The sequence below is a fragment of the Neofelis nebulosa genome, chromosome 16 (assembly GCF_028018385.1).
Source record: "Neofelis nebulosa isolate mNeoNeb1 chromosome 16, mNeoNeb1.pri, whole genome shotgun sequence".
NCBI classification, from domain to species: Eukaryota; Metazoa; Chordata; class Mammalia; order Carnivora; family Felidae; genus Neofelis; species Neofelis nebulosa.
The window spans coordinates 37,104,920-37,132,875 of NC_080797.1; the positions used below are offsets into that span (position 1 = coordinate 37,104,920).

General features: G+C 47.6%; 1 protein-coding gene and 1 long non-coding RNA gene across 18 annotated transcripts in view; one reads left to right on the forward strand and one right to left on the reverse strand.

The window, feature by feature from the left end:
* Positions 1-1,272: 1,272 nt before the first annotated feature.
* Positions 1,273-27,956, reverse strand: part of CDK12 (cyclin dependent kinase 12) — a 78,074-nt gene continuing 51,390 nt past the window's right edge. The window contains exons 15-21 of one of the 17 annotated variants that reach the window (XR_009255255.1): positions 22,816-22,922; positions 22,164-22,308; positions 19,574-19,745; positions 18,595-18,664; positions 14,895-14,942; positions 10,167-10,364; positions 4,366-4,501 (exon numbers count right to left, since the gene is read on the reverse strand). Coding sequence is in view for 3 of the 17 variants with exons in the window: in XM_058704902.1 (XP_058560885.1) it covers positions 10,273-10,360; positions 18,595-18,664; positions 22,816-22,922 (265 nt within the window). In the remaining 14 variants the exon portion in view is untranslated. Of the gene's footprint in view, positions 2,622-4,365; positions 10,365-14,339; positions 17,459-18,594; positions 18,665-19,573; positions 19,746-22,163; positions 22,309-22,815; positions 22,923-27,956 lie in introns of those variants that run through there. The other 16 variants (XR_009255254.1, XR_009255256.1, XR_009255257.1 and 13 more) reach the window with 16 other exon arrangements.
* Positions 7,560-27,928, forward strand: LOC131498050 (uncharacterized). Its single transcript, XR_009255270.1, has 2 exons — positions 7,560-7,647; positions 27,797-27,928. It is a non-coding gene; the product is annotated as an uncharacterized LOC131498050 (long non-coding RNA).

Below are 27,956 nucleotides of genomic sequence, written 5' to 3' on the forward strand. Positions count from 1 at the left end.
AAGTCCTGCCAACACCTTGATTTTGGCCCAGTGAAAATGATGTTGAACTACTGGCCTCCAGAAATGTGAGTGAATAAATTTGTTGGTTTTTGTTTTTGTTTTGTTTTGTTTTTAAGCAACCAAAGTTGTGGTAATTTGTTACAGAAGATATGGAAAATGAATACATTTACAATGGAGTTTCCAGCTTTTTTTTTTAAGTTTATTTATTTATTTTGAGAGAGAGAGAGAAGGCACAAGCAGGGGAGAGGCAGAGAGGGGGAGAAAGAGAGAATCTCAAGCAGGCTCTGCACTGTCAGCTCAGAGCCTGACTCGGGTTCAATCTCTCAAACCACAAGATCACGACCTGAGTCAAAATCAAGAGTCAGATGCTTAAGCTTAACCAACAGAGCCACCCAGGAGCCCCAGTGGAGATTCCATCCTGAACAAAACCCAGTACCTTCCCTCTAGGAGTTCAAAGTCCAATGGAAAATGAGAGAACTAAACAGTGCATAGGGATGCCCAGAAGGTAGAAGAGGAAGGTAGGTAAGGCTGTTGGAGTTAGGGAAGGAATTAGCCAGGTGAGGGGCTAAAGCAGGAAGGGCATTCCAAGCAGAGGAAACAGTGTCAGTAAAGGGGTAAGGAAGAACATTGACTTTAGAAGATTGTCCATGTTTGGGAGGACAGGTGCATGGGGACGTAGGGGGTGGTATGACAGAACTGCTGAGGTAGTTGGCAGGGGCAAGAGGGCCAAGTAGCTTCCAACCCAGAATGGAATCAACCCCTCCACTTTGTGCTGCACTGGGCTTCAAATCAGAGAATGCTAGACTGACCCTAGGCCTTGGAGACCATCCAGTGCAGTCGTCCCATTTCACACATAGGGAAATTGAGGCCCATAGAGAGTGAGTTCATCAAGGGAATAAGCTACAATAAGATGGCTACACTCTGGCCTCTCTCTTTTTTTTTTTTTAAATTTTTTTTCAACGGTTTTTATTTATTTTTGGGACAGAGAGAGACAGAGCATGAACGGGGGAGGGGCAGAGAGAGAGGGAGACACAGAATCGGAAACAGGCTCCAGGCTCCGAGCCATCAGCCCAGAGCCTGACGCGGGGCTCGAACTCACGGACCGCGAGATCGTGACCTGGCTGAAGTCGGACGCTTAACCAACTGCGCCACCCAGGCGCCCTGGCCTCTCTCTTGAGCCTCCCTCTTGAGTGTTCCATGTCTGAGGGCCTCAGAGATGCTGCCTGATGGTCCCTCTGTAGAACACATCCAAAAAACACAAGCCCTGTGGTCTCTAAACAAAGGGATTGATTTGCATATTATTTGCATGTTGCTAATTAGATGAGAGAAGCAGATTCACTTAGCCTTCTCCCTTTGTGTCCCCCTGTCCTATGTCCTTCTCATGGAGTTCTTCTTCCTCATCCATCTGTTGACCTCAGCAACTTCTCCCATAATTCCAGCCCAAGCCTCTCCCCCAAAGGCCCCTTACTCAGCTCCTGCACAACCCCTTCTGTATTAAGTATTTGGTCCTGTCTGGAAAAAGTACCTGGTGGGTCTTTAGTCTGAGTGGAGGATCTTGGAGCAGGTTATGGTGGAAAGGGAGGTGAGGGGTGTTCCAGCTTGAAGTTTTCTCTGGGAATGGGAAACAGTGAGCTCTGTCTCCTTATAGTCCAGGGGCCATCTGAATGGGGCTATGGAGTTGGAGGCGGGAGGAGAGTGCTCCTTGGGGATCTGGTGGGCAGGTGCCAGCTGCATGCCCCAAGCCTGCCCCAAGCCTCTTGGCTGGCAGCCACACCAGTCCGTGAAGAAGCTGGCTTCTTTGAGGAAGGAGGATTCCTGGGGAAGGTCAGGAAGCATCCCTTGGCCTGGCAGTGTAACATGGAAAAGGCTGAGGTTACCATGAGAGTTCCTGTGGATCCTCCAATGGAGACAGCACATCCAGATTCTTAATGGCTGTCATCAACCTAGCTCAGAAAAAATGTGAGGCACTGTGCTCAACTGAGCAGTGTCTCCTTGAGGGTAGGCACTCAGTAAATGTTTTCTGATAATGAGGGGCCACCTGTCTCATGAGAACAGGTAAGGAGGAAAGGGGGCCACAGAGAGGCATAGATTCTGCCTCTCTCACCTCTCATTAGCCTCCTCTTTCCTCTGAAATCAAAGCTATGCCCAGCGCCTCTCCCAAGTGAGATGTATAGGCTTGTCATATATGACCACCAGAGAAGGCACCACACTGTAATCCAGACAGGTGCATAGGATGAGCACAGGTATCCCTAACCCCTATGCTGGCAGAGTTGCTGTGGCGCTTCATCACCATCATGGCTGACTCAAGGTAGCTGCCAGGAGCTGGGGAACATCGGTGCATTAGGATTCATGGAAAAACATGGCTCAGGCTAACAACTTGCAGAAACCAACCTGGTTAGGACAGTGGTCTGGATGTGGAAAGACTGCTCTGCATATGTGAATAATTCTTCTCCGTGCATGGGTAATAAGTGAGCTGCGTGTACACATGCTCCACAGGGCTTCAGCAAGCATCCTGACCTGCATGCACATATTCCAGCGTGCACAAGTGTATACTGCACAGGAGTGTCTTCATGGAATTCCATCTTCCTTCTTTCCTGCTCTGGGTCTTTTCTTCTTGTTTCCTGGTAAAATGGGAAGTGGCGTAGGAATATTAGTTTCACTATCCCCAGCCTTGATCCCTTGTGTTGAAGTTCCCTGCCTCCATTTGCCCATGACAGCAACTGGTGGATTCCCTCTTGGTCTTGAGTTGAGGGATCCCAGCTCCTGGGATGACCATCTTGCATCAAATCCTCTGACCTGGTGTGTACCATGCCACTTCCTCATCTAGTGTCCAAGTCGCGGGGAGAGGTGAGAGGAACTAGGGTGATGCTACAGGAGTGGGAATAGGAAGGGTGGATCAGATACTGTTCGATTTTGCCTGGGTCCCTCTGGAGCACTGCTGCTCATTTAAAATTCCGATTTAAAGCCGAGCGGCTCTTTAAATTTCCACATTAGCATGCCGCCCTGATGCCAGGCCAAGATGTTGGGATGGATTTGGCAGGAACGCCTCTAACAGCGGCAAGCAGCAGCATTTGCCAGCAATAAAACAACGCATGAATAAAAGAAAGCCGGCTTGGCAGCAGCAGCAGCCCAGGTAGCTGGGTGAGCCCAGGAGGGGCCCTCATATTTGGGGCTCAGAGGCATGAAGGCTTGTACAGGGGCATGTGTGAGTATAGGCCTCTGTGGCGGTCTTGCCTTCCCCCCTCACCCTCAATCTGTGCCTGCAGTGGAATCTGGGGTGGGGGCCCAGGCAGGATTGGGGTTTCTCCCCTGTGCCTGTCCCACCTCCTTCCCCACAGGCTTATCTTCTTTGAGGAGACAGATGTTGCCTTTGATGAGGACATAGGGACTTGGCCCAGAGCCTGAGTTGTCCTACTTCATTAGGGACCCAGAGAACAGGTGGGGTCAGAGAGAGCAACAATGCCTAGAGTGGCTTCCAGATCCACGACCCCAGGTACTGGGGTGCTGAGGGGCACTGTCAGGACAAGGCGACTGGGTCAAAGACACCATGAGGACTGAGTATTGATGCCAAGCTGGGTGGGAGAGATGCTCTGGGATGGGCAGTTGGCTAGAATTGGGAGTGGTCTGGGAGAGGAAGGGGCTGCCAAGCCTGATGTAACATTAACTTCCTGCAGATTCAGGTATTTTGTTTGAGGTCGGATGGCAAGGGCAGCAAAGATGTCAGATAAAGCCCCTGGGCTGAAGGCTGGGCACCTCCTAGAGGTCATTTTGTCCATTCCCTGCTTCCCAGGGCCTAAAGACTACAGCCCCAAAGGACTGGCTGCTGGCTCCTGTGTTCCTCTGCTCCAGTCACCTAGCTGAGGATCATCACTATCGCCCCAGACATTTCAAAGAACAAGCAGATTGTCTTGTTCTCACCATCTATCCCTCCTACTTGGTCAAACCATCTCCTTCTCTGAAGTCCAGGGGAACGGGACAGGAGCAAACAGAGGAGTGGCAACAGATGGTCTCTGCAGTCTCAGCTAAGGCAGAAAAGAGGGGTTTTCTTCAGAGCACCCTTTTCTGATGGAACTCCTCTCCTCCAGCTCATGAGTGATTTCAGGACCCACATGGAGAGTTGTTGGGACTTTGAATTCTCTCCATCCCTGGAAAAGCTGGAGAGCATACAGGCAGGTCTAGGCACTGGTAAGGTAGGGGCCTCATATCCTGAAACTTGGTTTAGTCCTGTCCTGATGGATTTCTCCCCTCCCAGGGAGAATGAGGTGGCCTGACCTCCCAGGCACCCTGTTCTCTGGTCCATACATTGGGGATGACTCAACTCTGGGGTGAGGAAGTGGATAAAAAACTGAGTTTAGGCCAGAGGGATGTCCTTTTGTCATTTATTCATTCATCCAACAAATATTTACCAAACAGTTGCTTTATGCTAGGCACTGTGCTGGGCACTGGGAGCACTTTGGTGAATACAGATAGATGTGGTCACTGTCCTCGTGGAACTTTCCATCTGGTGGGGGAAATAGGATTATTATTATTCAAATGACTGCACAAATAAGTGTGAAATCACTGTTCTAAGTGCTCTGAAAGAAGAATATACAGTACTGTGAAAGTGTATAATCGGGGGACTTGGCTGAGTCCAAGGAGTTGAGGATGAGCTTGCAAAGGAGACAGAGAAAGAGCAGCCAGAGTGTAGGAGAATTGGCAGTGAAATCATAGAATCAAAGGAGAAGTTGGTCAATTGTGTTGAGAGATGCTGAGAGCTCATGAGACACCTATTCACCCTGACACCTCACCTGCTAGTTGTGAGTACAGGTATGGGAAGTCTCTGGCATTGTGCCTGGCTCACAGTTGGTGCTCTGTAATGTTAGCTCCCTTTCCCCCCTCCCCAAGCTGAGTCCTCCCTCCAGGGACCCTAGATTTCTGGAACAAAGGGGCCGCTTAGTCTCAGCCTCCTCTGTCAACTCAGACCCCAAACCCTAGCCATCCAGTCCTCAGTGAGGGATTCTGGGCTCCTCCCTGCCTCTTCACATTGGTCCCATGGAGCCCTACCATTTCCTAACCTATTTCCTCCTTTGTGTTGGCATTCCATGAAGAGGGGCTGGGGGCTGGGTCTCAGAGAAAGATGTCATTCTGGCTCTGCTTCTGGGCTGAGTCTGAGAAGGGAAGAGTGTTGGAATCCTCAGCAGCTCCCAAAGCTGCCCAGGGTGAATCTGAGTGTCTTAGGTAAGGAGCGGGAGTAGTTGGGGAGATGGGAGGGGGGCTGCCCACCCAAGGCGGCGTAGAGCCCAGAGCCTTTTCCATTGCAGACACCCCATCTGTCTCCCACAGAAGGCTCGGGTTGGAGGAGGTGCCGAAAAGGGGGGTATGGAGGGTGAAATTGTACAGTCTGTGATCTAGTATGACGGCAGTGAAGGTGCTGACTGGGGAGAAGGGTGGAGGGTCAGGGTGGGGTGTTGGCTGGGAGAACTAGAGGTCAGAAGCTGGGACTGGAGGTGGGGAAGATGACAGGGATACTCTGTGCTACCCTCCGTAAGGAGCCCTGTGTTTGATTTTGATTTATAGCTCCCCACCCCAATGACCACAGGGCAAAGAATCACACCCCTCTAGTCAACAAACCAGTAGTGTTCCTAAGCCAAGGACCGGGCTGGATTCATAGCATCTCCCTCTCTCCAGCAGTCAGACCTTTTCCAGACCTTAAAATAATATTTATTTAAATTTGGCAGTTTTCAGAGTGTTTCCTTTCACATATCACTTCAATTGATCCCGCTAAAATCTAGGGAGGTAAACATTATCATTCTTGATCTATAGATGAAGCAACAAGGAGTTTAAATAATTAAGTGGGGGCGCCTGGGTGGCTCAGTCAGTTAAGCATCCAACTCTTGGTTTCAGCTCAGGTCATGATCTCATGGTTTGTGAGTTCAAGCCCCACATCAGGCTCTGTGCTGACAGCATGGAGCCTGCTTGGGATTCTCTCTCTCTCCCTCTCTCTCTCAAAATAGGTAAATAAACTTAAAAATTAAAAAAAAAAAAAGATTAAGTGAATAACTTGGATCACAGGAGAGTAAGGAGAGGGGGCCCTAACCTAGGTGTTCTGACATGCAGCCACTAGGTTATCCTTAGGCCTTCCTTGCTCCTCATTTTTGGTGATTCTGTACAGCCCCCACTGCCAGGTCAGGTTGGGGTTTTCTAGTAGATAGCTCAGAATAACTCCTTCCCTGTGACTGACAAACTTTGAGAGATACCCAGGCCTTTGGGAGATACATACATCCACATAGCTCCCACTCCTGGATACCAGCATCCTGACACTAGGAAACTGGACATCCCCAGAGGGATGGGCCTCCCACATATAGAAATATGAGAGGGCTCTAGACTGGAAGTGGTCAGGAAATGAAGGCAAGGCAGGGGGTGGGGAGTGGAAATTGCCAGCCCAGTTAGTTGCCCTGTTATGGTCCACTCCAGGTCCTGAGTAGAATTCCTGTCCTTGGGAATCCCTGTGGACACCCCCTCCCCACAATTCAAGTTCTTTTTTTTTTTTTTTAATATTTTATTTATTTATTTTTTTGAGAGAGAGAAAGAGAAAGTGAAAGAGTATGAGCAGGGGAGGGACAGAGAGAGAGGTAAACACAGAACCTGAAGCAGGCTCCAGGCTCTGAGCTGTCAGCATAGAGCCAGACATGGGGCTTGAACCCACAAACTGTGAGATCAGGACCTGAGCCAAAGTCAGGAGCTTAACCGACTCAGCCACCCAGGCCCCCCCCCCCACATACCAAGTTCTAAATACTCCCCCCCACCACCTATATTTAAGAGAATATGATTCCACAGCTTTCCTACCTACTCCAGTCTTTTTTCCCACTCTTCCCTTTGGAAGTTCTTCTTCAGGTATAACTTTATTTCTTCAAGCTACAGCTTAATCCCTTTAAAAGCCCTTTAAAACAGGTGCCAAGGGAACCCAAGACAGGGCTTGGGTTATTAAATATAAATAGACAGGGGAGGGGAACTGAATATAGTCAGATATTTTATCTCTCAGTCCCTGCAAGTTATTGGGAAGAAGGCACTAGTGGTTGCTAAGCAACAGGTCTCCATAGAGGACAAGGCAAGAGAGGAAAAAGCCTCTTTTGAATATTGAGGTGAGAGAGTAGGGGAGGTGGGGTCAAAGGGCTATGGACCGGCAGGTCGGGCTACGGGAATGATTGGTTTGTCCTCCAAGAACAGCCCTATTCCCCAGGCCTTAGTAAACTCCGCCTTTACAGTTTTTCGGATTGGTGGAAGGAGGAAGGCCTCAGGCGCTCCTCCCTTCCTGCCTGGAGGAGGGAACCTGGTTTCCATAGCAACCCAGAAACAATCCTGGCCTTGTTTTGCTTATGGCTTCTCTGTAACCCCCTTATGGAGCACCAACTATCATGGACCCTTTTCTCTGGCCCCCAACTTCTGATTTGAGGGGGAGTGCCCATAGAAAGATTAGGGATGGGAGTGCCATAGAGTTGGTCTCACTTGGCCCTGAAGTGACTTATTAAGACTCTAAAGAGGGGGTGACTTTTAGGGGAAAGGGCTTCCAAGTGTCTTTTAACCGCTGCACCTCCTAAGGGGCTGGAAAAACATGGACAAATGGTGGCAGCAGATGCAAATTCTACGCTCAGGCTTGCTTTCTAAAGGGTACGTATAGGCTGGGGTTGGAGGTCAGAAGAGAATGAGGGGGCAGGGTCTTTTGTGCCCCTTGGCCACCCAAAGCCCTAATCCTCCTCAACCTAAAGTCCACTGTCGTCAAGACCCAAGAATGGAGATATAGAACATTAACGTATGTCAAGTATAAGTGAGTGGCACCGAGGGGCATAATCTGTTTTTCTAATATGACCACAAGCAGAGTGTTAGAAGAATTAGGCCGACAGCTGCTGGTGCCCCCCCCCCCCTTCTACCCCCTCTCCTCGCTCTCCCTCTCCCTTCCTCCTCGGCGTTTGCACACACCAATGGCAGCCGAGCCCTGCTCGAGATTTCTCTTAATCTTCCTCCGCCATCCTGCGCTCTTTCCGCAGGCGGTGCTGCGAAGCCGGCAGAGCCCCGCGTCACACCTTACTGCTCTCTGAGATTGCTCCACAGAGAGCTCAAGGAGATGGCAATTCGGCGCTGATGCCGGCTGGCAGCAGTTGGGAGAGGGGAAGGAGGAGAGAGAGGGAGGAGGGGAGGGGGAAAAAGTTGGCACGGATACCAAGTTTTTCCCTAGAGAGACATGGGGGGGGGGGGGGTGGCGAGAGAAGAAGACAGAAAATGACACAGAGAAAAGGAAACAAGGAAAAAGAGAGACAGAGAGAAAGCGAGAGAGGATTAAAGTTCTCAGACATTCACATGTGGGCATCCCTAGCCCACCTCAACTCATGACCCTCTAAAGATTACACCACCCAGCGGGAGTCCCCCCTCCACCTCTGCCACACAACACACACACACACACACACACACACACACACACACACACACTCACACACACACACACACACACACACACACACACACACACACTCACTCCCAGCCAACCTGGAAGTCAAAGCGGCCCAGACATGTTGTGTGTATTCGTGCAAGTGTGTGTGTGTGTGTGTGTGTGTGTGCGTGTGTGTGTGTGTATGCCTGTATGTTGTCTCTGTTTTGGATCGCAGTAGAATGCAGTATGTAAATGAGATGGTTATTACCGCAATGTTCATCAAGCTGAGCCGAGAAGACATTAATAGCCTGATGAATATGCATGTGAATTTGTTAATTAAGTTAATTATTCTGCTGAAAATGCATTCGTCTTCCAAGGACATTTTCCCAATGATTTTTACATGCTCTAGCCATTAGTCATGCTATATTTTATCAGGGAAATGAGTTTGCTTAAGTTGTAAAAAAAAAAAAAAAAAAAAATGGAGAGAGAAGAGAAATAGAGAAAGGAAGAGGGAAAAAAATGAAAGAGGAAAGAGGAAAATGTGTTGAAGTTGAGAGTGGCAAGGCATCAGAGGCCAGCCTGAAGTTTGAGGCCCAGCTGGGCTTTTGAAGCCTGCCCTCGATTTTTATGGGTATCTCACTCTACAATTTTTTGCCCTTTTTTTGATGACAAACTTTTTTTTTCCAGTGCCAAATTTCCAACACATTAATTAATTGTTGTAGCCAATTAACTGTAGTTGTGCAAATGAGTTTAGCACTAATTACCATGCAGTGCCTGTAATCACATAAAAAACTTGCTGAGAAAGAGAGAGAATAGAAAGAAGGAAAGGAAAAGGCAGTGGTGGCAGGAGAGAAGGAGACCTGGAGTAGAAGGGCAGCCAAGGAAATGAAATAAGCGGGGGGGGTCCTGAGATTTCCTGGTTAGGAGCCATCTTGGCTTCAAGAAAAAGGAGCCCCCAGCCACATTCAGGACCTCTGACAGTTAGGAAATGTCAGTGGGGGTAAAATTCAGTAAAGAGTGATTTCCCTTTGTCTAAGAACTTACAGCCAAAAGACACAAGTTCAGAATGGGTATCTATGGTTGTCTCAATGATGCAGTGCAGTCCCTATAAATTCTGAAGGCTTCAGTGTTTATCCTCCATGGTTGGAATTACTGGGTAAGGGTAGTAGGTATGACTAGGAGATGTGCCATTTCTGATGGGCCAAGGGAGATGGAAAAGAATGTATGTGCTCTCAGCCTAGTTCTAGAACCATAAGTACATAGGGAAAATTGTTGAGTCCACAGCCACTGGAAGAGGCCAATGGAGCAATGATAACAGCAGCTATAAAAGAGCCAGTTCCAGCAGGAGGTGGGAAGAGGCAGCCTTTGGCCAGACACAGCTCCCAGGAGAGGAGCCAAACCTTCTCTCCCACAAGCTGGCATCTCTACCACCCATCACGTCTGGGCCAACTCTAGGTTTCCACCTGTCAGCTTCAACCAGTGCCCATAGGCTGGGGGACAGACCAAATGATTTCTCCAACTCCTTCTGATTTAGCTGTCCATGACTTCATCTGGAGGGAAAGAACAGTTGTAAAGCAAGGACTAAGTGCTACACTGGCATTTTTGCTTGCCCCCTGTATCATGTCTAGACACTGAGCCTGCCCAAGGTGTGTGTGTGTGTGTGTGTGTGTGTGTGTGTGTGAGCATGCCTGAATGTGTGCATATACACATGACCTGTAGCTCCTCCACCACCACCAAAAGAAAAGTGTTCTATCGCCCTTACCCCTTCAGAACAGAGAGCTCACTCAGCATGGCCTCAGTTTCTTCAGACCTCATCAGAGACACATCCAACTTCACACTTCCAAGGAGGACCTTAGCCATGTATCCTCTCATAGACACCCAGAGGCTTCCTTTCTGGTTCCCGGTCCCAGGTCTGTAGGCAGATTACTCATGGGCTCTATCCACTTCAGCCCTGTTCTTCCTTGGCAAAGGGGAAACAATTTCAGAGGCACATGCCACACTGTTCCCTGCTCTATAACATTGCTGCTCTTCTAACCTATAAACCAAAGTTAGCTGCAAGGACCTGTATTGACCCCGGCTGCTCCAATGCTCTTCCTGCCTCCAACATCTCTCTTTTGGTTCTGCCCCACACCCTATTCCCAGCAACATTAGTCAAGGTCTGAGAAAGCCTGGTGCAGGACAAAGAGCCCTATTTTCTTGGGTTCCAGACTCTTCTTTGCCATTTACCATGTGATCGTGGGAAAAGCATTTACTGTGAGCCTCGATTTTCCTCATCTATGAAATAAAAATAATAGTGCCATCCCTGAAGGGTTAAAGAAGCTTAGTAATTGTGAGTATAAAACAGTCAGCACACCAAGTAAAATGAGCTACCTTCATTAATTGGTAGGGAGTACAAAGTGAGAGTACAAAGTGTCCTTTAACAGGTGAATGGTTAAACAAACTGTGGTCCATGTGGTCCATGGTATACCATGGAATAAACAAAAGAAACCAACTATGCATACATACAAAAACTTGGGTGGATCTCTAGGAGATTATGGTGAGTAAAAAAGCCAATCCTAGAAAGTTACACAGTGTATGACTCCATTTTTGAAATGACAAAATTTCAGAAGTGGAGGAGATAAGTGGTTGCTAAGGGTTAAGAAAGGTATGAGATAGGCATGATTATAAAAGGGCAACATGAGGAATCATTGTGATGTCGGAACTGTTCAGTGTCTTCACTGTAGTGGTAGATATACAAATTTTTACAGGTAATAAAACTGCATAGAACACACACACACATACACACAAACAAGTAAAACAGGGAAATCTGAATAAGACTGGTGGACTATATCAACGTCAGTATTCTGGTTGTGATACTATAGTTTTTGCAAAATATTACCAATGGATGAAAGTAGGGAAAAAATGTACAAGAGATGTATTATTTCTTAAAACTTGGGGCGCCTGGGTGGCGCAGTCGGTTAAGCGTCCGACTTCAGCCAGGTCACAATCTCGCGGTCCGTGAGTTCGAGCCCCGCGTCAGGCTCTGGGCTGGGCTGATGGCCCAGAGCCTGGAGCCCGTTTCCGATTCTGTGTCTCCCTCTCTCTCTGACCCTTCCCCGTTCATGCTATGTCTCTCTCTGTCCCAAAAATAAATAAAAAACGTTGGGAAAAAAAAAAAAAACTGTATGTGAATCTACAATTATCTCAAAAAAAAAAAGCTATGATAGATTATTAATGTCTCTCTGCTAGGTAGAGGAGGGAGAAGGGGCTGCCCTTGTGTTTCCATTGCAGAATTTCAAAGAAGATTTTAAAAACATTATTCTCAGGGTATATCAATAAAATGATCATAACCATAGGGATGAAGGGATATTTGTATCTGTTGACTCATAAATTCTACTTTTTGGAATTTACTATAAAAATGCATGAAGGTTTATGTGTTAGGATGTTCATTATGGATGGTATTATTTATAACAGTAAAAATATTTAAATGATTAAAAGTAGGGATGACCCTTGTAAATCATGACATATTTAGGTGATGAAATATTCTAAAGACTTTAAACATACTTAAAAAGGGTCACCTGGGTGGCTCAATTAGTTAAGCATCTGACTTTGGCTCAGGCCATGATCTCTCGGTTCATGAGTTCGAGCGTCGCATCAGGCTGTCTGCTGTCAGCATGGAGCCCGCTTAGGATCCTCTGCCTCCCTCTCTCTCTGCCCCTCCCCTGCTCATGCTCCTTCTCTCTTTCTTTCTCTCTCTCTCCCTCAAATAAATAAACATTTAAAACAAATTTTTAAACATACTTAAAAAAAATACACCCAGCACAATGCCTGACACACAGTAGGCACTCAATAAATGGTAGTTCTTTTCACCTTACTGGGATATTCTGGGTATTAAAAAAGCTAATGTAGGGGCACCTGGGTGGCTCAGTCAGTTAAGTGTCCAACTCTTGACTTCAGCTCAGGTCATGATCTCATGGTTTGTGAGTTCAAGCCCTATGTCAGGCTCTGTGCTGACAATGCAGAACCTGCTTGGGATTCTCTCTCTCCCTCTCTCTCTCTGCCTCTCCCCTGCTGGCTCTCTCTCACTCTCTCAAAACAAATAAACTTAAAAAAAAAAAAAAAAAAGTAAAAGAGCTAACGTAGGTAAATATACTGGACAAACTGTAAAGTGCCTGGCAAATGCCAGAAGTTGCAGGGGCGCCTGGGTGGCGCAGTCGGTTAAGCGTCCGACTTCAGCCAGGTCACGATCTCACGGTCCGTGAGTTCGAGCCCCGCGTCGGGCTCTGGGCTGATGGCTCAGAGCCTGGAGCCTGTTTCCGATTCTGTGTCTCCCTCTCTCTCTGCCCCTCCCCCGTTCATGCTCTGTCTCTCTCTGTCCCCAAAATAAATAAAAAACGTTGAAAAAAAAAAAAAAATGCCAGAAGTTGCTACCCTAATGGCTGTCTCTCACAGCTCCACCTTAGATGATGAAGATATACTTCCAGGTAGAACACTGTCTAATGTGCTCCTTGAGGCATGGGAATGGGGGAGTCTGAGTCAAGGGATTGGGGCCACTTCCTTTCCAGGAGACTGCCACTTCCTGCTCCACATCATGAGGACAATCATGGACATTGTTCCCAGCATACCCATATTCACATATTTGGTCTATTATTTCAGGGGACTCATAAAGTCTTTGAAGCAACGTCAGCCCTGTTGACTCCATAAAAGTAATAGATTATTGTTATCAACCACTGCATACCTACTGAGTACCAGGCAGTGTCCTAGGTCCTTTACACATATTATTTCACTAAATACACTCATAACCTTAAGAGGTGGTATATCTGAATTTCACAGACAAGGAAACTAGGGCACAGAGAGGTTAAGTGACTTACTAAGGTAGCACAGTTGGTAAATGGCAGTGCTGGTGCTGGAACCCAAGGCTGTCTGCCTCCCAAACTCGTAATCTAACCATCACATACTACATTTAGAAGGACTGAGAAGGAATGCACTCCCAGACCTAGTGTAGAAATTGCATTGAGGCCCACATCTGGAGAAGCCACTGAAAAGTAATCCTGTTTTTTCAATTCCCCTTGGGGAGGCACAGACTTAAACTCATCCCAGGCAGGAAAAAAAAAATCTCTGAAGTAGGCCCATTCTGAAGTTTTATATCTCATGAATAAGTTTTTCCCTATGTCTAACTTCTATCTTTTTTGCTAAAATCTAATCCCTCTTCAAACCCTCATTTCCAGTAGGGACAGTGAATATATGACATGGTGCCCTTCCATGAAAGGTCCTAGGTCAGGAGAGGCTGGAGGAACTTCTCTTTCCCTAGTTCTGTTGAGGCCATGACTAAGATGTCTCAGTCCCCTTGGTGTCTTGGATTTGATCCAAGGTATCAAACCAAAAGATAAGCAGGAAAAAAATGGACCAAGAAGAAGAGTAGAAAAGAGTAGCCTAACCAGACCAAGGAGACCAGCATAGAGAATGGCTTAGGAGTCTCTTGGGACCTTAGTGCTGGGTTAGGTGTAAAGTTAAGGTGGGCAATTTTTCCCACCAGACTCAGCAGCCAGGTTTATGTTTGACATGTATCTAGCTGGGGAGGTCTGGCCACCATTCCTCATGCCAGAGTCTCTGGTTAGTCTCAATATGACATCTCTATAGAAAGGAGAGGGCTGGGGGTTCTGCCACTCTATATTTACTCCTGTCTCAATACTACCTCACTGTGCTTGCTCAGGATCAGGCAGCCCAACTCGGGGTGCTTAGAGACGCCCAGGGAAGAGAATTATCTTGTGAGGAGGATGCTAGGATCTCAAGGCTAGGGCCAAAGCTCTTTTATCTCAACATGAGAGCCAGGAGGGTAACTGGAGCCTGAGTTTGAACATCCTTCCATCCCTCCCTCTCTCCTCTGTACACCACTCTACCCTGCTGGGGCCCAAGCATGCCCACTGCTCACTTTGGCTTCCCTCACTTCACTTACCCTATGGACAGGAGAGGGTTAAAGGCATGGTATGGGCAAGCTATAAATTTCCCATCAGTGTGGGGAGAGTAGGACTGTTGGCAGGGAGGGGGTTGGGCTGGGGGGGGAGGGGGGAGCTGGGAAAAAGCCAGGAGGTTGTCTCTAGGTAACAATAAACACTGCAAGCAAGGAGCAGCTGTTACACTTACTCTCTCTGCATCACAATGCTGAAATAACACTAATAAACCGGTGTGCCCAATGCACAGGCATACACGCATTTAGGGCCGAGCCCCACTGCACCCTTAGAGCTGCCCTCTGCCTCAGGTCAGGGCTCTTACTGTCAGTGGACATACCAGTCTTGGCCTGGCTATCCTTGCGGGGAGGATGAGCACGAAAGAGTCAGTCTCAGAGTCAGAGTGGCATTCTCAGAGTCAGGGGGGTTGCAGAGGCTGGGGATTCTGGGTTCAGACCCTGATGGCATTCACTGGTGCAAAGAGTTCAAATGGGGTAACTCTTGGCTGGGAGTTGGGAGTAGAGGAAGAGAAAGAAAAGTGTAGGGAACAGGCCACTACTTACCATATCTTCTCAGATTGGAAGGGATGAGTTGGCCAGGAGTGGAGCTAGCTGAAGGGAGACAGAAGAAAAGGGAGGCCAAGCAGAAAGTTTGAGAAAGAGGAGAAGTGTGTGGTATTGAGGAGTGATTCTAATATCTCTCCTGGGCCTAAACTCCCCACACCTGCCTACACCCACCTGGTGCACCCAGGCTCCCCCTCACAGCACCATTTCTATACCAGAGCCAGGTGATGTGTTGGTTCAGTTCAGGACTGAGCTTTATTATGGGTATCCCAGCAGGGGGCCCTGGGTTCCTGATGTTGCCAGGGAGAGCTGGGGGAGTAGAGATGGTCCCAACTCCCTACAGGAAGAGCAAAGAGCAAAGAGCGGCTGGTCTCTTTCTCCCAACCAAAACCATCTCTGGATCTCCAGAAGCAGCCCAGCAGAGAGTCCCTCACCCCAGCTGGAGAGCAAAGCCACCAGCAACGAAACAGGCAAATGAAAATGGGCTCGGCCGGAGAATTCTCCTCCTCTTAGCCCATCCTTCACTGAGGTTAGAGGGAAGGTATTATTATCTGGATACTAGTATCAAAGATCTCTGTTTCCCTTTGCTGAAACAAGGAGGCCCCTGGGACTGTGGTCAGAGGCCTGAATGGTTCCCCTGGTCCACCTTCTGGCCACTTTCTGCTGATGTGGTCTCAAACACAATATCCTATCATCCCCCTGATTCAGAAAGGATGGAGAGGATGCACATTGCCCACCTGGCCTGTAAGAGATAAAGGAATCAGCACCTTTGAAGATCTATGGTGTCTGTTTCCAGGGAAGAGAGAACTGAGACTGTGGCAATCCTTCCAGGGAGGAGTGGCTGTGTCTGCCTGCACATGTGAATGCCCAGTACCCTTTGTGCGGCCCCAAAGGATACAATTGTATACTACTAGCCTAGCCTCTTGTATCCTTTCCTCACTGGGAAGCCTCTTTCTGGGAATGCTCAGCCTTCCCTGATCTCTTCTCTCCCATTTCCCTCTATTCTTTCGTAGCTGGGGCCTCTCCTTGACCCACAATCCATATGAGAGACCTTTATCCACACAGCTCAGAGTGGGGGAGAATTGGGGCAAAAGAGAGCTCTAACAAGCCTGAAGCCTTTTCCCCTCTTTTGTTTTCATAAGCTGCCCCCATTGCTATGAGTCACCAGAACCTTGAGCTCAGCTGAGCTGCCAGCAGCCTTCTCCCTCCTTGCCCTGCAGCAAGGCAGATATGTACCCAAAGGGCCCCAAGCCCACCACCTCACAGGGCCACAGCCTTTTCTTTCATCCCTAGGAATCTGTAACGCAGACACATTGAGATGAGTGAGCAAAGAAGTGTGAGAGACCCCAGCATGTGTTCTGTGCCAAATCAGAGAGCCGGCTGCCTGCATGGCAGAGCAGAACCACCAACCAGAAGAGCTGGCACACTTGGGCACACAGCCTTGTCAGCATGTGAGAGAAGGTGCAGGAGAGGATAGGATAAGGAGGCTGTTTCAAGACCAGGCATCTCCTCCTAGCTCCCTCTCTGGTTACTGTTTCTTCCCCTTGGCCTCTCTCCCTGGGTGCTGATGGACATCACAGCACTGCCACCTCTGAGGCACCTTCCTTCCCCTCCCCCATGGCTTTGGGAGCTAAAGAGGGGCTATAACAACCTTCGAGGTGTCAGGTGGGAAGTTCAGACATCTAGATGTCTTACCAACCCCTGGGACATACTGAGGGAGAAGGAGGAAAGGTGGAGTCCCATCAGAGTAAAAGCTAAACCCTGGGCTAATGCTGAGCTTGTTTTTCTCCAAAGTGCAGGGGATTCTGCTACCTCTGCCTCCCACTCACTTCAAGTCTACTCTTCTTTCCCAGCAAAGACTCGGCATTCCTTGTGGCCTCTAGACTCCATGCTCTGACTCTGGGGCTGTAGATCTCCTTGCCTAAACCTTGGGAGTATGAGGCAGGGCTGGTGGGGACTACGGGAATGGAAGCCTCATTCCTTAGAGAAACATCCAGAATCTAGACTGAATGCTTTCAGGGCCTTGTGGACCCTCCACTATGCCTCTAATGTTGGACCGGGGCTGTACAAGGGTTGAGAAAGGGCCTACCAAAAGCCTGACCCCCTTTCTGCTCCTTCTTTGCTGTTCTTCTCCACTGCTCTGTTTCAAAAGAGAAAGAGCAGCTCTGTAAACAGGAGCCTCTAATAAATCTCATGAATAACATTCAATATGAACACCACCCCTCTAGGTTAGGCAGTCAGCCCCACAGATGGGACTATAGGCCTCAGTTCCCAAATTTCCCCTCTCTGTCTTCTCCCTGACTTTCCCAGACAAGAGAATTGTCCTCTTCAATTCCCTGGCACAGTTCTCCCAGTTCTCACTACAATGGGCCCTTGGAAGTAGAGGAAGAGCTTGATGGATTCTTTCCAGACTGTCTTGGGGGGATGCGAAGGGTCCTTCTCACTTACTGTTTGTAGAGAAGGCAGAGAATGAGAGAACCAAGGAAATGACCCTGAAGGTCTACAAATAAGGGCGGTGAGTGTGGGGCACTTAGAGAGGCACATTCTGCTCTTCCTCAGGGACTCTGGGGATATAAAATGGGATACTAAGATAGAGAAGACAATTCTGGGAGTGGGGGAAAGGTGTTGGGGGCTTAGAGAGTGTGAGGAAGTTTCTACTCATGCTGCTTTCCAAGATCTCCCATCTTTGCCCTGACTCCAACTTAGTCTCCTGAAGCACAGAACACAGAATCTTGAATTTATTTTTTAATTTTTTTTAACGTTTATTTATTTTTGAGACAGAGAGAGACAGAGCATGAACGGGGAAGGGGCAGAGAGAGAGGGAGACACAGAATCGGAAGCAGGCTCCAGGCTCTGAGCCATCAGCCCAGAGCCCAATGCGGGGCTCGAACTCACGGACCACGAGATTGTGACCTGAGCTGAAGTCAGACGCTTAACCGACTGAGCCACCCAGGCGCCCCCAGAATCTTGAATTTTTTGAGGAAGGAAGAAGATGCCAGGAAATGCCACTTTTGGCAACCTAGTGAGAAAGCCCCTTTTCTCCTTCATTCATTCCCTCCTTAACCGTAGTGTCTGAACAGTAAAGGAAGGAGGGAGCAGGAGTGTTGTGGACACTTGCACCAACCCCACACAAAGCCAGACAGGGCTTGACTAAATGCTCTGAGGCCATGACACTGCATGAAATGCAGGGGTATTTGTGACTTGGCTTCCAGAGCCTTGAGTTTTAACCCTGTCTCTGTTTTAGGCCTAGACATGGGACAAGAGATATAAGGCTACTCTCTACATTTCTGGGCATAATTTTGTCTAGTAGTTTAGACTGTGACAGGGAAACTTATGATAAAATCTTTAAAAGAAAAAAAGCTCAACATTTAGTCACCTTTTGGAGATTTATTTTTTGATTAAGGAACTGGGACAGTTGGTACCTTCCCTGTGGACTTTACAGAGTATAGTATAGTAAAATCCCATGAGAGTGACGGACTCTTGAGGATCTGTCTGCTTGGGAGCAAGGGAATGGATGAGGTGACCTCTGGACCTGTACGAGAGAAATGTTCCCCCAATAATGCACCTGCCTAATGCCCTTTAGTTGCTTCTAAGACTTGGAGGCCAGAGATAAGAGACTCCAATAATAATCGTGCCAACCCTCTTCCCTTGACTTTCCTCCCCACATTCTACCTACCTGCCTACCTACCTACCTACCTACCTTTCCTTGTGGTCCCAGGAACTCTCCAAATCCAGGAACTGATTTCCCCTCTCAGTCTCCATTTCCACATCTGTAAAGTGAAAGGTTTGGCAAGATGAGCTCCAAGTTCTCTTCCTTGCAGCAGTATGATCCTATGAGTCACACCCCAATGGCACCAGGCCTCAAGTAACGTCCAGGGTGCTTCACTTATGTCTAAATGTACAGATATATCTCTGAACCTCTCACTATAGTCCCTGGTTCCGTGGTCCCTTTCTCTTGCCATCTCTCTTCAAGGACCTCAAAGTTCTGTCCCTACTTTCCTTTCACAGTTTTACATTACTCACTGGGACAAGCCCAACTGGAAAAGATCCCAGGAGCAAGAAAATAGCCTTACCTAATAACCTGGCTGCAATTTTGCACCTCAGACCCAAATCAGCCGGTACAATTCTCTGCTTTTTGGAGGTCCTAGCAGTTGGGGGGAAGTCCTGGCAACTCTCCCCAGGACCTCCCCTCCTCCTCCACCTTACTATTCTCCTTGCCAGAACGCAAAGTGGCCAGTGATTGATGGGCCTGGGTTCCTGGTAACCGCACCCAGTGGCCCAATCCTCCTCCCTTACCCAATCCCTCCCCTGTCCCTATTCAGAGATCAGATTGTCTCATGTTGGTCCCTGAGGTCCCATTAATTAAAAATACATCCAATTAAATGGCAGGTGAAAACGTGCTATTGGAGCTCTCCACCCCCCTGCCCCAGCTTGGTCTCCCCCCCTCCTTTTAAGGCTCAGCTGTGCTTTGAGCTGAGAAAAAAAAAAAAAAAAAAACACAGAGAAAGAGAGAGGGAGAAAGAGGGAGAGAGAAGAGGAAGACATAGGGGTGGGAGGATGAAGGGGGGCTGCTATTTGAACCTCTGCCAGGGTAGCATGTGCCAGCCTGGGAGGGTGGCACTGTGCCCTGGTGTCTAATTTCTGGAGGTGTGACTAGGTTCAGTCAGCTGGGTACCCACCTCCATTTCCCTTAAAGGGGCAGAGGGAAGTCAAAGGGTGTGGCTAGCTTCTAGGCTTGATGGGTGAAGGGCAGAAGTGTAAGTGGTAGAGGGCCCTTAGGACAGGGTGTGATGTTCAGAGTTGGGAGAGTCTGAGGTCTCCATCCTTGGCATATCCCTGTTCTTCTCCAACCTGCAAAGAAGATAATGAGAAGCCGGCTGGGACCCAGGTGGCAGGGCATGGCGATGCTCCCAAGCCAGGCTGTGCCTACCCCTACCCGCAGGAAAGCTGAGGAAAAAAAAAAACAGAGGGAGGGAGGAAGGACAGAGCCATAATTTGAGTGGGAGCAGATGGGTCAGATAGGATAAAATATATAAGGATGGATGTTTATATGAGCACCACAACACTCAGCACCTTCTAGGCAGAGGGTCTGGAGGGATCTGTCCTATTTGCCCTTCTCTAGTCAAAAAGAAGTAGCAGTAGTGTGAAGTCACCTCAACCTGGCTGCCTGGCAGGCTATGAGCAGGGTATTTCCCCTGACAAGCACTGGTCACTCATTCTCCTCCACACTTACCATGTCCCAGCATTTTGTCAGGTAAGGCATCTGTTCCACCCTCTGCCCCTCGGAAAGCCCTCTGGCCCCAAGCAATGCAAAGCTAATGGGCACTGAGAGCTGTTGGGAGAGGAGCTAGGAAAGAAGGGATGAGTAAAGGTGGTGCTCAGAATCCAGGCACCAGGGGGGTGTCTGCCAACCCAGGGCCCCCGCCTGGCCTCCCTGGCAGCCTCAGTACCTCCTCACTTCACTTTAACGCTAATTGGAGATTTTAATCTGCGCTGCTGCTCTGCTCGGGGTGCTGGGGGGAGTGCCAGCTGTGCAGTAATTCCAGCAGCACCGACTGTTTAATCAAGCTGTCCTCCTGGGGAGGGGCCCTCGGGCATGGGGGTAGGAGGGAGGAGGAGAACCTCTGTCATCTCCCTTAGCCTGTTCAGCCTGGAAGGGCTTCATGGAGACTGAGGATCAATTGTGGGATACCTCACCCCCATAGGGGCCCCATTGCCACTTGGATCCTCAGCAGAACCATTACACCGTAAGGGGTTGGTTTGAAGCTCAAGGGCCAAAGTAGCCCCCCTCTCCATCTGGCTTTCTGACACCTTTTTTTGGGTGTGCTCTGGCCACTCAAGCTACAGACCTCCACTGGACCATCTTGAGTTCTGCAAGTCTGTGCTGGGGAGGTGATGGGGGCACAGAAGGCTGAACTTTCTCCCTCTCACAGTCCTCTCCCTCACATTCTCACTAACAAAGATATTTCTCTTACAATTTTGAGAGATTTTTTTCTCTGAAAATCACAGGTGCTCCCACCCTCTGGACCAGAAAGTGACTGTGTAAGAGGCAGGGAAACAGTGGGGTGGACAGCTGAAACCTGCTACACCCTGAGGAAGAAAACCATCTACGCAAGAAGTTTGGTGTCTGGAGCTAGGGGGCTTCCCGCGTTCAGCTGGAAACATACTGAGATGTCAGGCCACTAGGGTGGAGTGTTCAGGGTCTGAGTCCATTTTTAAGGAAGAGCAAGTGATACTAATTAATCTTCTGGCTTCTTGGGGCCTGGCTCTCAGGCTCTCTCTCAGGGTATTTCTGATCCCTGTCTTGGAGAAAGAATGCCCCTGTCACCTAAACTCTGCTAAGGGGCATGAGTTTTAATTGGTCAGCAGCACCCTCATGTGGCAGAAACCAGGACTGCAGCTGCCCAAGTAGCCCAGCAACTTTGAGGTATCAGACATCCAGGTTGACATTCAGTAGGCAGAATTATAAATATTGGTGCTCTCTGACTCATCAAGGTACCCATGCATACTTATTGATTGACCACTTCTGGGGACATTTTATGCTTTCCTATCCTTCCATCTACTGCATCCTCTGACTCAAGGTATATGCCTATCAGAGAAGGAGCACCTCACCCAGAGCTGACGCTTATTAGGGCTGCTGCTTGTGTTGTCTGGCTTGCAGGGGTGAAAGAGGCACTGCTGAGAGAGGAGGCCTAAGAGCAAAGGGTAAGCTGATGTCATATCTGATGGCAGAAGAGGCTCTGGCACCCTGCCAACTTTCTACAAGTGCCAGACAAGAGTTACCACCTGAATTCCAGAGACTATCACCTAGTGGTGGGTTTCTGCTGTACAGAAATCCATTCTTACTCCCTAGGGAGGTCTGGGAATGAACAGGGACAGATTATCAGAGCCTGAGATCCTTGTCCTTGAGAATAGACACCAGATAAACACTTTTCCCTCAAAAGATCCAGGTATTCTCCAAGGATGCCAGGCCACTGGGCAGAATGTACATCTGGGGCTTTAGACTTCTGGCCCCAAGAGAAATGTTACCTGTCATTGGATCCTTACCCTCCATGTGAAATCTCATCTGTTTACTGGTCCCTTCTTCCCACACCCACTAAATGGGGGAAATGGTTCTGTACTGTAGGAAAGGGCTGGATATTTAACATCAGCAAGATCTTGCTAAAGATTAAAGCTGAAAGTCACAAGGCAGAGAACATCAGAGAGAAATACTCCCAGAGAGAAATATAACCCTGTTTGGGGTTTGTGGGTACAGAGAGGCAAACCTACCTGGCAGCAAGAAGAGTGGGGGGTGGGCACTAGAAGCTGATGACCTGCCTGGTTCTGGGCAATGAAGATGGAGAGAAGCAGGCTTGTAGGTCTCTACTTCTGGTGCTTTGCACAATGTCTAGACAGGTGGGAGCTCCCATCAAACCTGGAAAGGAGGTAGAGAAGCTGATGGGAGGTAGTAAAAAGGGACAGTATGCCCAATCCTGACTCAAACAGGAGAGAAAACAACTTCTTGGGGAAGAAGAAGGCAAGGCTGTGCCTGTGTGTGTGTGTGTGTGTGTGTGTGTGTGTGTGTACGCATGCTCCCAGTGGGTGAGTGGGGCAAGTATTGGAGAGGAGAGGTTGAGAGTAGTCAACATCAGTATTCCATCAAAGAGGAAAACCCATTAGCGCAGTGGGCCAAGAGGAAAGGAGAAGAATGAAATGGCTTTTGGTGCTGATAAAGAGAGATACTTACTCTTACCAGGGGGAGAAATTGTCTGTGAGAAAGTAGGACATCATAATAGGGTCAAATAAAAAGCTAGGGAAACGCCTCTGGAGATCTTTGGGAATAAGAAACTTCCCTGAGACTAGTTGTATGGGGCAGGGGGAGGGGGAGGGTAATCCTTTACAAAAGTAATCCTGAAGCCTCTGATTGGCCTTAGGTCCCTACCTGGCTTAGAGTCTATGAAAAAGACTGAATGTGTCAGGGCTCCAGATGCTAGGTGACTGATGGACTTCACCAAACTCCTCAAGGGCCATCCTTCCTGCTGCTGCCACCTGTAAAGGAAAATGACAGGTTACATTATGAGACAAGGGACTAAACACCAAAGAGAAATTTGGTCTTTCACCCAGGGAATATGGCCTTAGTAGGTAACAGTGATGGTGATGTTAACCATTCTTCCAATTCCCTCAAATCTGAATTCACAAAGCCCAGAAGGATTAAGAGGAACTTTAAGTATGCTTCCAGAGAGAGTTATAACTGTTCTAAGATGCCTACCTCTAGGGAACTAGCTCCCAGTCTGATAAAGTAAAAACAATGGTTCCTACACCTAAGAGGTAAGTTAGGAATTCAACACAACTAGAAGCTATGAAACCCAGAATTATAAAGGGTGATGAAAGTTCAACGTTAATGCAAAGTTAATGCAAGAAGGTGACTCAAGAGGAGGCCATCTAGTTTTAGATCAGATCACCAGCTTGTATTCAAGATCATCTGTTTTATCTTGTCCAAAACAGCTTCTTCCAGAAAGGCTTGGAGGCAGGGGCGCCTGGATGGCTCAGTCAGTTAAGCATCCGACTCTTGACTTCAGCTCAGGTTATGATCTCACTGTTTGTGAGATCAAACCCTGCATTGGGCTGTGCACCAACAGCTCGGAGCCTGCTTGGGATTCTCTTTCTCCCTCGCTCTCTGCCCCTCCCCCACTCACGCTCTCTCTCTCAAAAATAATAAAAATAAACTTAAAAAAAAAAAGGCTTGGAGGAAAATACACAAGAAAGTCCTATGAGACAGAAAGGAAGTTTGTGAGGGGACAGCAGACTTGATACACTTTGGACAAGAAGGGCAGTCATATACATTCCCTACATAGGGAAGAATCTGCAGGGGGACCAGATTCACGTTCCCCCTATATTATCAGTTGGGGTGTGATGGAAAAATGTAAAGGTTATGCTTTGGGATCTGTTTCTTTGTCATTAGCAGACAATGTTCATTTTGCAGATCCTTTGTCCCTCTGACCTAGATTCATAACTCTGTCTCAATGCTGCCCAGTGGTACCTTTCTCCCTCTAAGATTCTGATTCCAGCTCGGGGACTCTTTAGCATTTTCCTCCATGCACATCATTGGCTCCCAGACTTGTATGTTCAGAAAATAAGCATTGAAAGTGACTGTAGATACATCTCGGAGAAGTTCCAAAGAGGGGTAGTCTCAGCACAGAGCAAGAGGACTTCTGAACCTGTTGTGCATGTCAGTTCATTGAGCACACTATTTAAGGCTTAGGTAACAACAGAGCAACATACCCCTTCCTGCCGCCTCCTCAAAGGAGAAAACCAACAACTCAAAACTTAAATAATAAGGGGGGGGGAGGAGTAGAAGGTGCCCCCTCCAACCTCTTTTCCCTGTAATCTCAGAGAATATCTCATTTTACTCAGAGTTCTATAATCCCTTCTCTTGTTCAGAGACTCCCCTTAGTTTCCCAGTAGGTGAGATGTGTTTTCTTCCTCCCTTCCTTCTGATTTTGCTTTTCTACAACTGTATTGTAATATAAAGGAGCCAGAGTTGAGATTTAGGGTAAACTCCTGCTCTCCAAACCCCAGAGATGGTAGCAAAGTGCCCTTGGAACATGGGGGTAACTCCGAGGGCATTAAGATCTTTGGCCTTGGCTGCCACTTGCTTCCCAATGAACCAGAGCTCCTGACTAAATAGAAATTACATGTGTACAATTTGCATATTATAGAAAGATTAGTCTTTGAGGTAGAAACTATAAAGCTTCTCAGTTTTTCTACTAGTGTTTTTCACATCCACCTTTCCCCCCTCAATCCATCCCTCCCCCCTCAAAACCCTACAGCCCTTAGCTTCCTTTCTTGAGGAAGCTCATTGTTCTCAGGAGTTGGCAATCTTAAAGCCAGGGGTTCTATACTCAAGTAGGTTAAGATTATGGCCTCCTGGATTCCAGTCTTGGCTGGCTGCCACTAACTCACTCACTGTGAGACAGTGGGCAAGGCACTTCCCTTCCCTAAACCTGTTTCCAGGCTTGTATACCTAAAGAGTGAATTAGGTGATCTGTAGGTTCTCTTTCTACCTCTGGCCATCTATGATTCTTTGAGGAAAGACACACTTCCTTTTATCAGGAAGTGAGACATTCCTGCCCTTCATACCTTCTCTCTGGGCCACTGCAGAAAGAAGCTCCCCTCTAGATGCCTACCTTTCTCATGCTGGCATAACCAAAGGGACAAATGAAGGAGTCCCAGTAGGAGGCCTTCTCTTAAGTGACAAGCTCCTTCTATTATGAAGAGATGTTGAGAAGGTGATCTAAGTCTAACTCTGAATCTTGACAAAGCAGAGGAGTCAAGGCAGGTATGGGGCAAGAAAGCATGCCCCGCGCCGCCCCCCACCCCCCCCCCGCCCATCTCACAACATACAACTTACACTGTCTGAACACACACTTGGCTTTGCCCTAGGGAGGACCATGTTCAAATACAACTGTATGTGGATGGAAAAAGAAAGCAAGGACATGTGTAAACACATCTAGAGCATCGACACAAATGTCCAATCAGTGCAAATACACTCACTGCTGTTCCATCCTACATTAGGCCTATACGTGCCTTATAAGAAGCTATGGTGAGTGGGGGTGGGGGGGCACCACATCCCAGTCTTACCCCTCCCCAAAGTCAGAAAGGAAGAGACAGTGAGACAGGAGCTACTTGGCTTCCTATAAATTGTTTTGTCCTTCCTCACAGCTGCAATCAGAAGCTAAGGGCTCCCGCAGGCCTTGTTCTGATCTGCTGCAGGCGATGGAGGGTTTTTGAAACGGAGAGGACTTGGCTGCGGCCCCGTTTCAGCTGCCATTGGGGCTGGCTAATGGGCTCATTCGGGAAGACCCCCGCCTGCTGCACTAAAGAGTCCCCCGTGGACCCCCTCCCCAATCCCAACCCAATTAATAAATGGGGGCTCCCACTTTATGGCTCTGGGAGCAGGAACCAGAGCTACAAATGACCCCCAGGGAGGGACAGAAAAAGGCCTTCCAAGAAACAAGCTGGAGAATTGTGCATCCATAGGCACACGCTGCCACAGGCTAGTCATATCCCATTTTCAAAGCATTAAAGGGGAAGAAACTGGCAAAAAACTGTATTTTCTTTCCTAGATCTGGAGAGGGACAGCATTCTTGAAGTCTGTGGGAACACCCTAGCAATAAACTCTCTTTCACCCAGTTCTCCAACCTGAAAAGGGCAGGTGATCATCTGGGCACAGAGCACATGCTTCACTATTTTCTAGGAGCACCTCCCCCTCTTAGATTCTGAAATACTGAACAAAGACACATCCCATCAATTGGTTAATGAAGTACACTTCCTACTTCTTAAAAATAAAGCAGCTACCTTTTTCCAAGCTCCCATCATAGTCAATAGGATAAATATGTCGGGTCATCTCTCCTTTCACATCCAAACTATCATCAAGCCTTGCTAATTTCTATGGACCCCCTTCCTTTCTTCTCATTCTCCCAGTCACACTGTAGTGCAAGCCCTCAGATAAAAACCAAAATATCCTAGCAAACTTTCTTGCTTCCTTGACCGAGTACAGCTGTGAAAGTCCTCAACGTCATAATCATCCCCACCATGCTTCTGCTTCCCGTTAGTGCTTACCAAATCAAATCCAAATTTCTCATTCCAGCCGACAAGACTGCTCCTCCTAATATTCCCTCCCCTTACCACACTGAGTGATCCATTCAGACTTCTGCACACAACACACACAAATGTTCTTCTGTAAGTTTTCTTCGTCTGAACACCTTCTCTTCTGTTCCCCTGTCTTCACTACCTTCAAAGAATCTTTTCTGGTTAACTCCAGTTTTTTAAATTACTTCTTGACTATGGCTACTTCTGTACTAGGTTAGTATTTTATTTTGCAGCCTGCATTCACATGCTGACTTATGAACATTGATTCCTTACTTCCCACTCAAGTGTAAGACTCATCTCACTAGATCCAGAAACCTCCTAAAAAAGTGAGACCCTCCCTTAATCTCCCCCAGAAGTTGTTCTATACTCCGGACAATGACTCAACTAATGACATTCCTGCTCCCCACTGAAGCAACCCTCATGGTAGAACTCTCAGGATAGCAAATCAAAGAACTACGAGGAGTAGAATCTTATTCTCAATAGCAATGTCCTATCAACATTGAACTTGGCACTAAGTCTTTCCAAAATTATAAATTGTTTCATGACTTTAAAATGTGTTACAAAACAAAAACCCGAAAACAAGCATGGTCATCAAAGGCATTTTTTTATCTCCTTGATCCTTGGTATATAAACACTATTTTATTTGAAGACCCCTTAGGATGAGAAAACCCATTTTGTTCCCTATCTCTAAGATTAACCTATACTCTCAGGTCATGAGCTGATTTTCTAGAATGCAAATCAACTTCAGAATCAACAGTAATCTTGTTCTCTACCAGTCCTGCCTCTAGCCTACCTCTGTGCATCATATTTTTGGAAGGTCTCCAGGAATAGAGAAGTTATTCATGAGTCTGAACTATTTAGTGAGTACTTCCCTAGATTAACCTCACTCTCAAACTCTCTTCACTTCCTATAGTTTAGCCATATGTGGTTAGACAATAAAAAATGACCTGCCACTCCCCTTATCACCTACACATTGCTCAGAATAATAAGAAGAATTTGTTTTTTACTCCTTCCATCCTTTAGCTTCAAGGTGCTTAAGGGTCAAGATAATAAAAGCAAAGCACTTAGCACAGTGCCTGACACATAGTTAGGTTTCCAACATTACTTCCTATTCCCTCCCTTCTTCCTCCCAAAACCACAGGTTCTCAACCTTTCTAGGCCTGTTTGTTCACTGGCTGAAGACAGCATTGAACTAGACAAACTAATGTCCTTTTGTAGTTCTAGCAGTCTGTGAGTCTAATTAACATATTCTGTTTTGTTTACTCTTCTAGGCACTGCCTTCACTTGGATCTAAAAACAAAGGAGAGAGGAATAATGCTATTTTCCACATTGACCTAAAATATATAAAACTACTTTCAGGAGAATTTTAAAACTCCAAAAATACAAATAACTTTTTAACATGATACATCTGAATCATTCCTTATTTTCAAA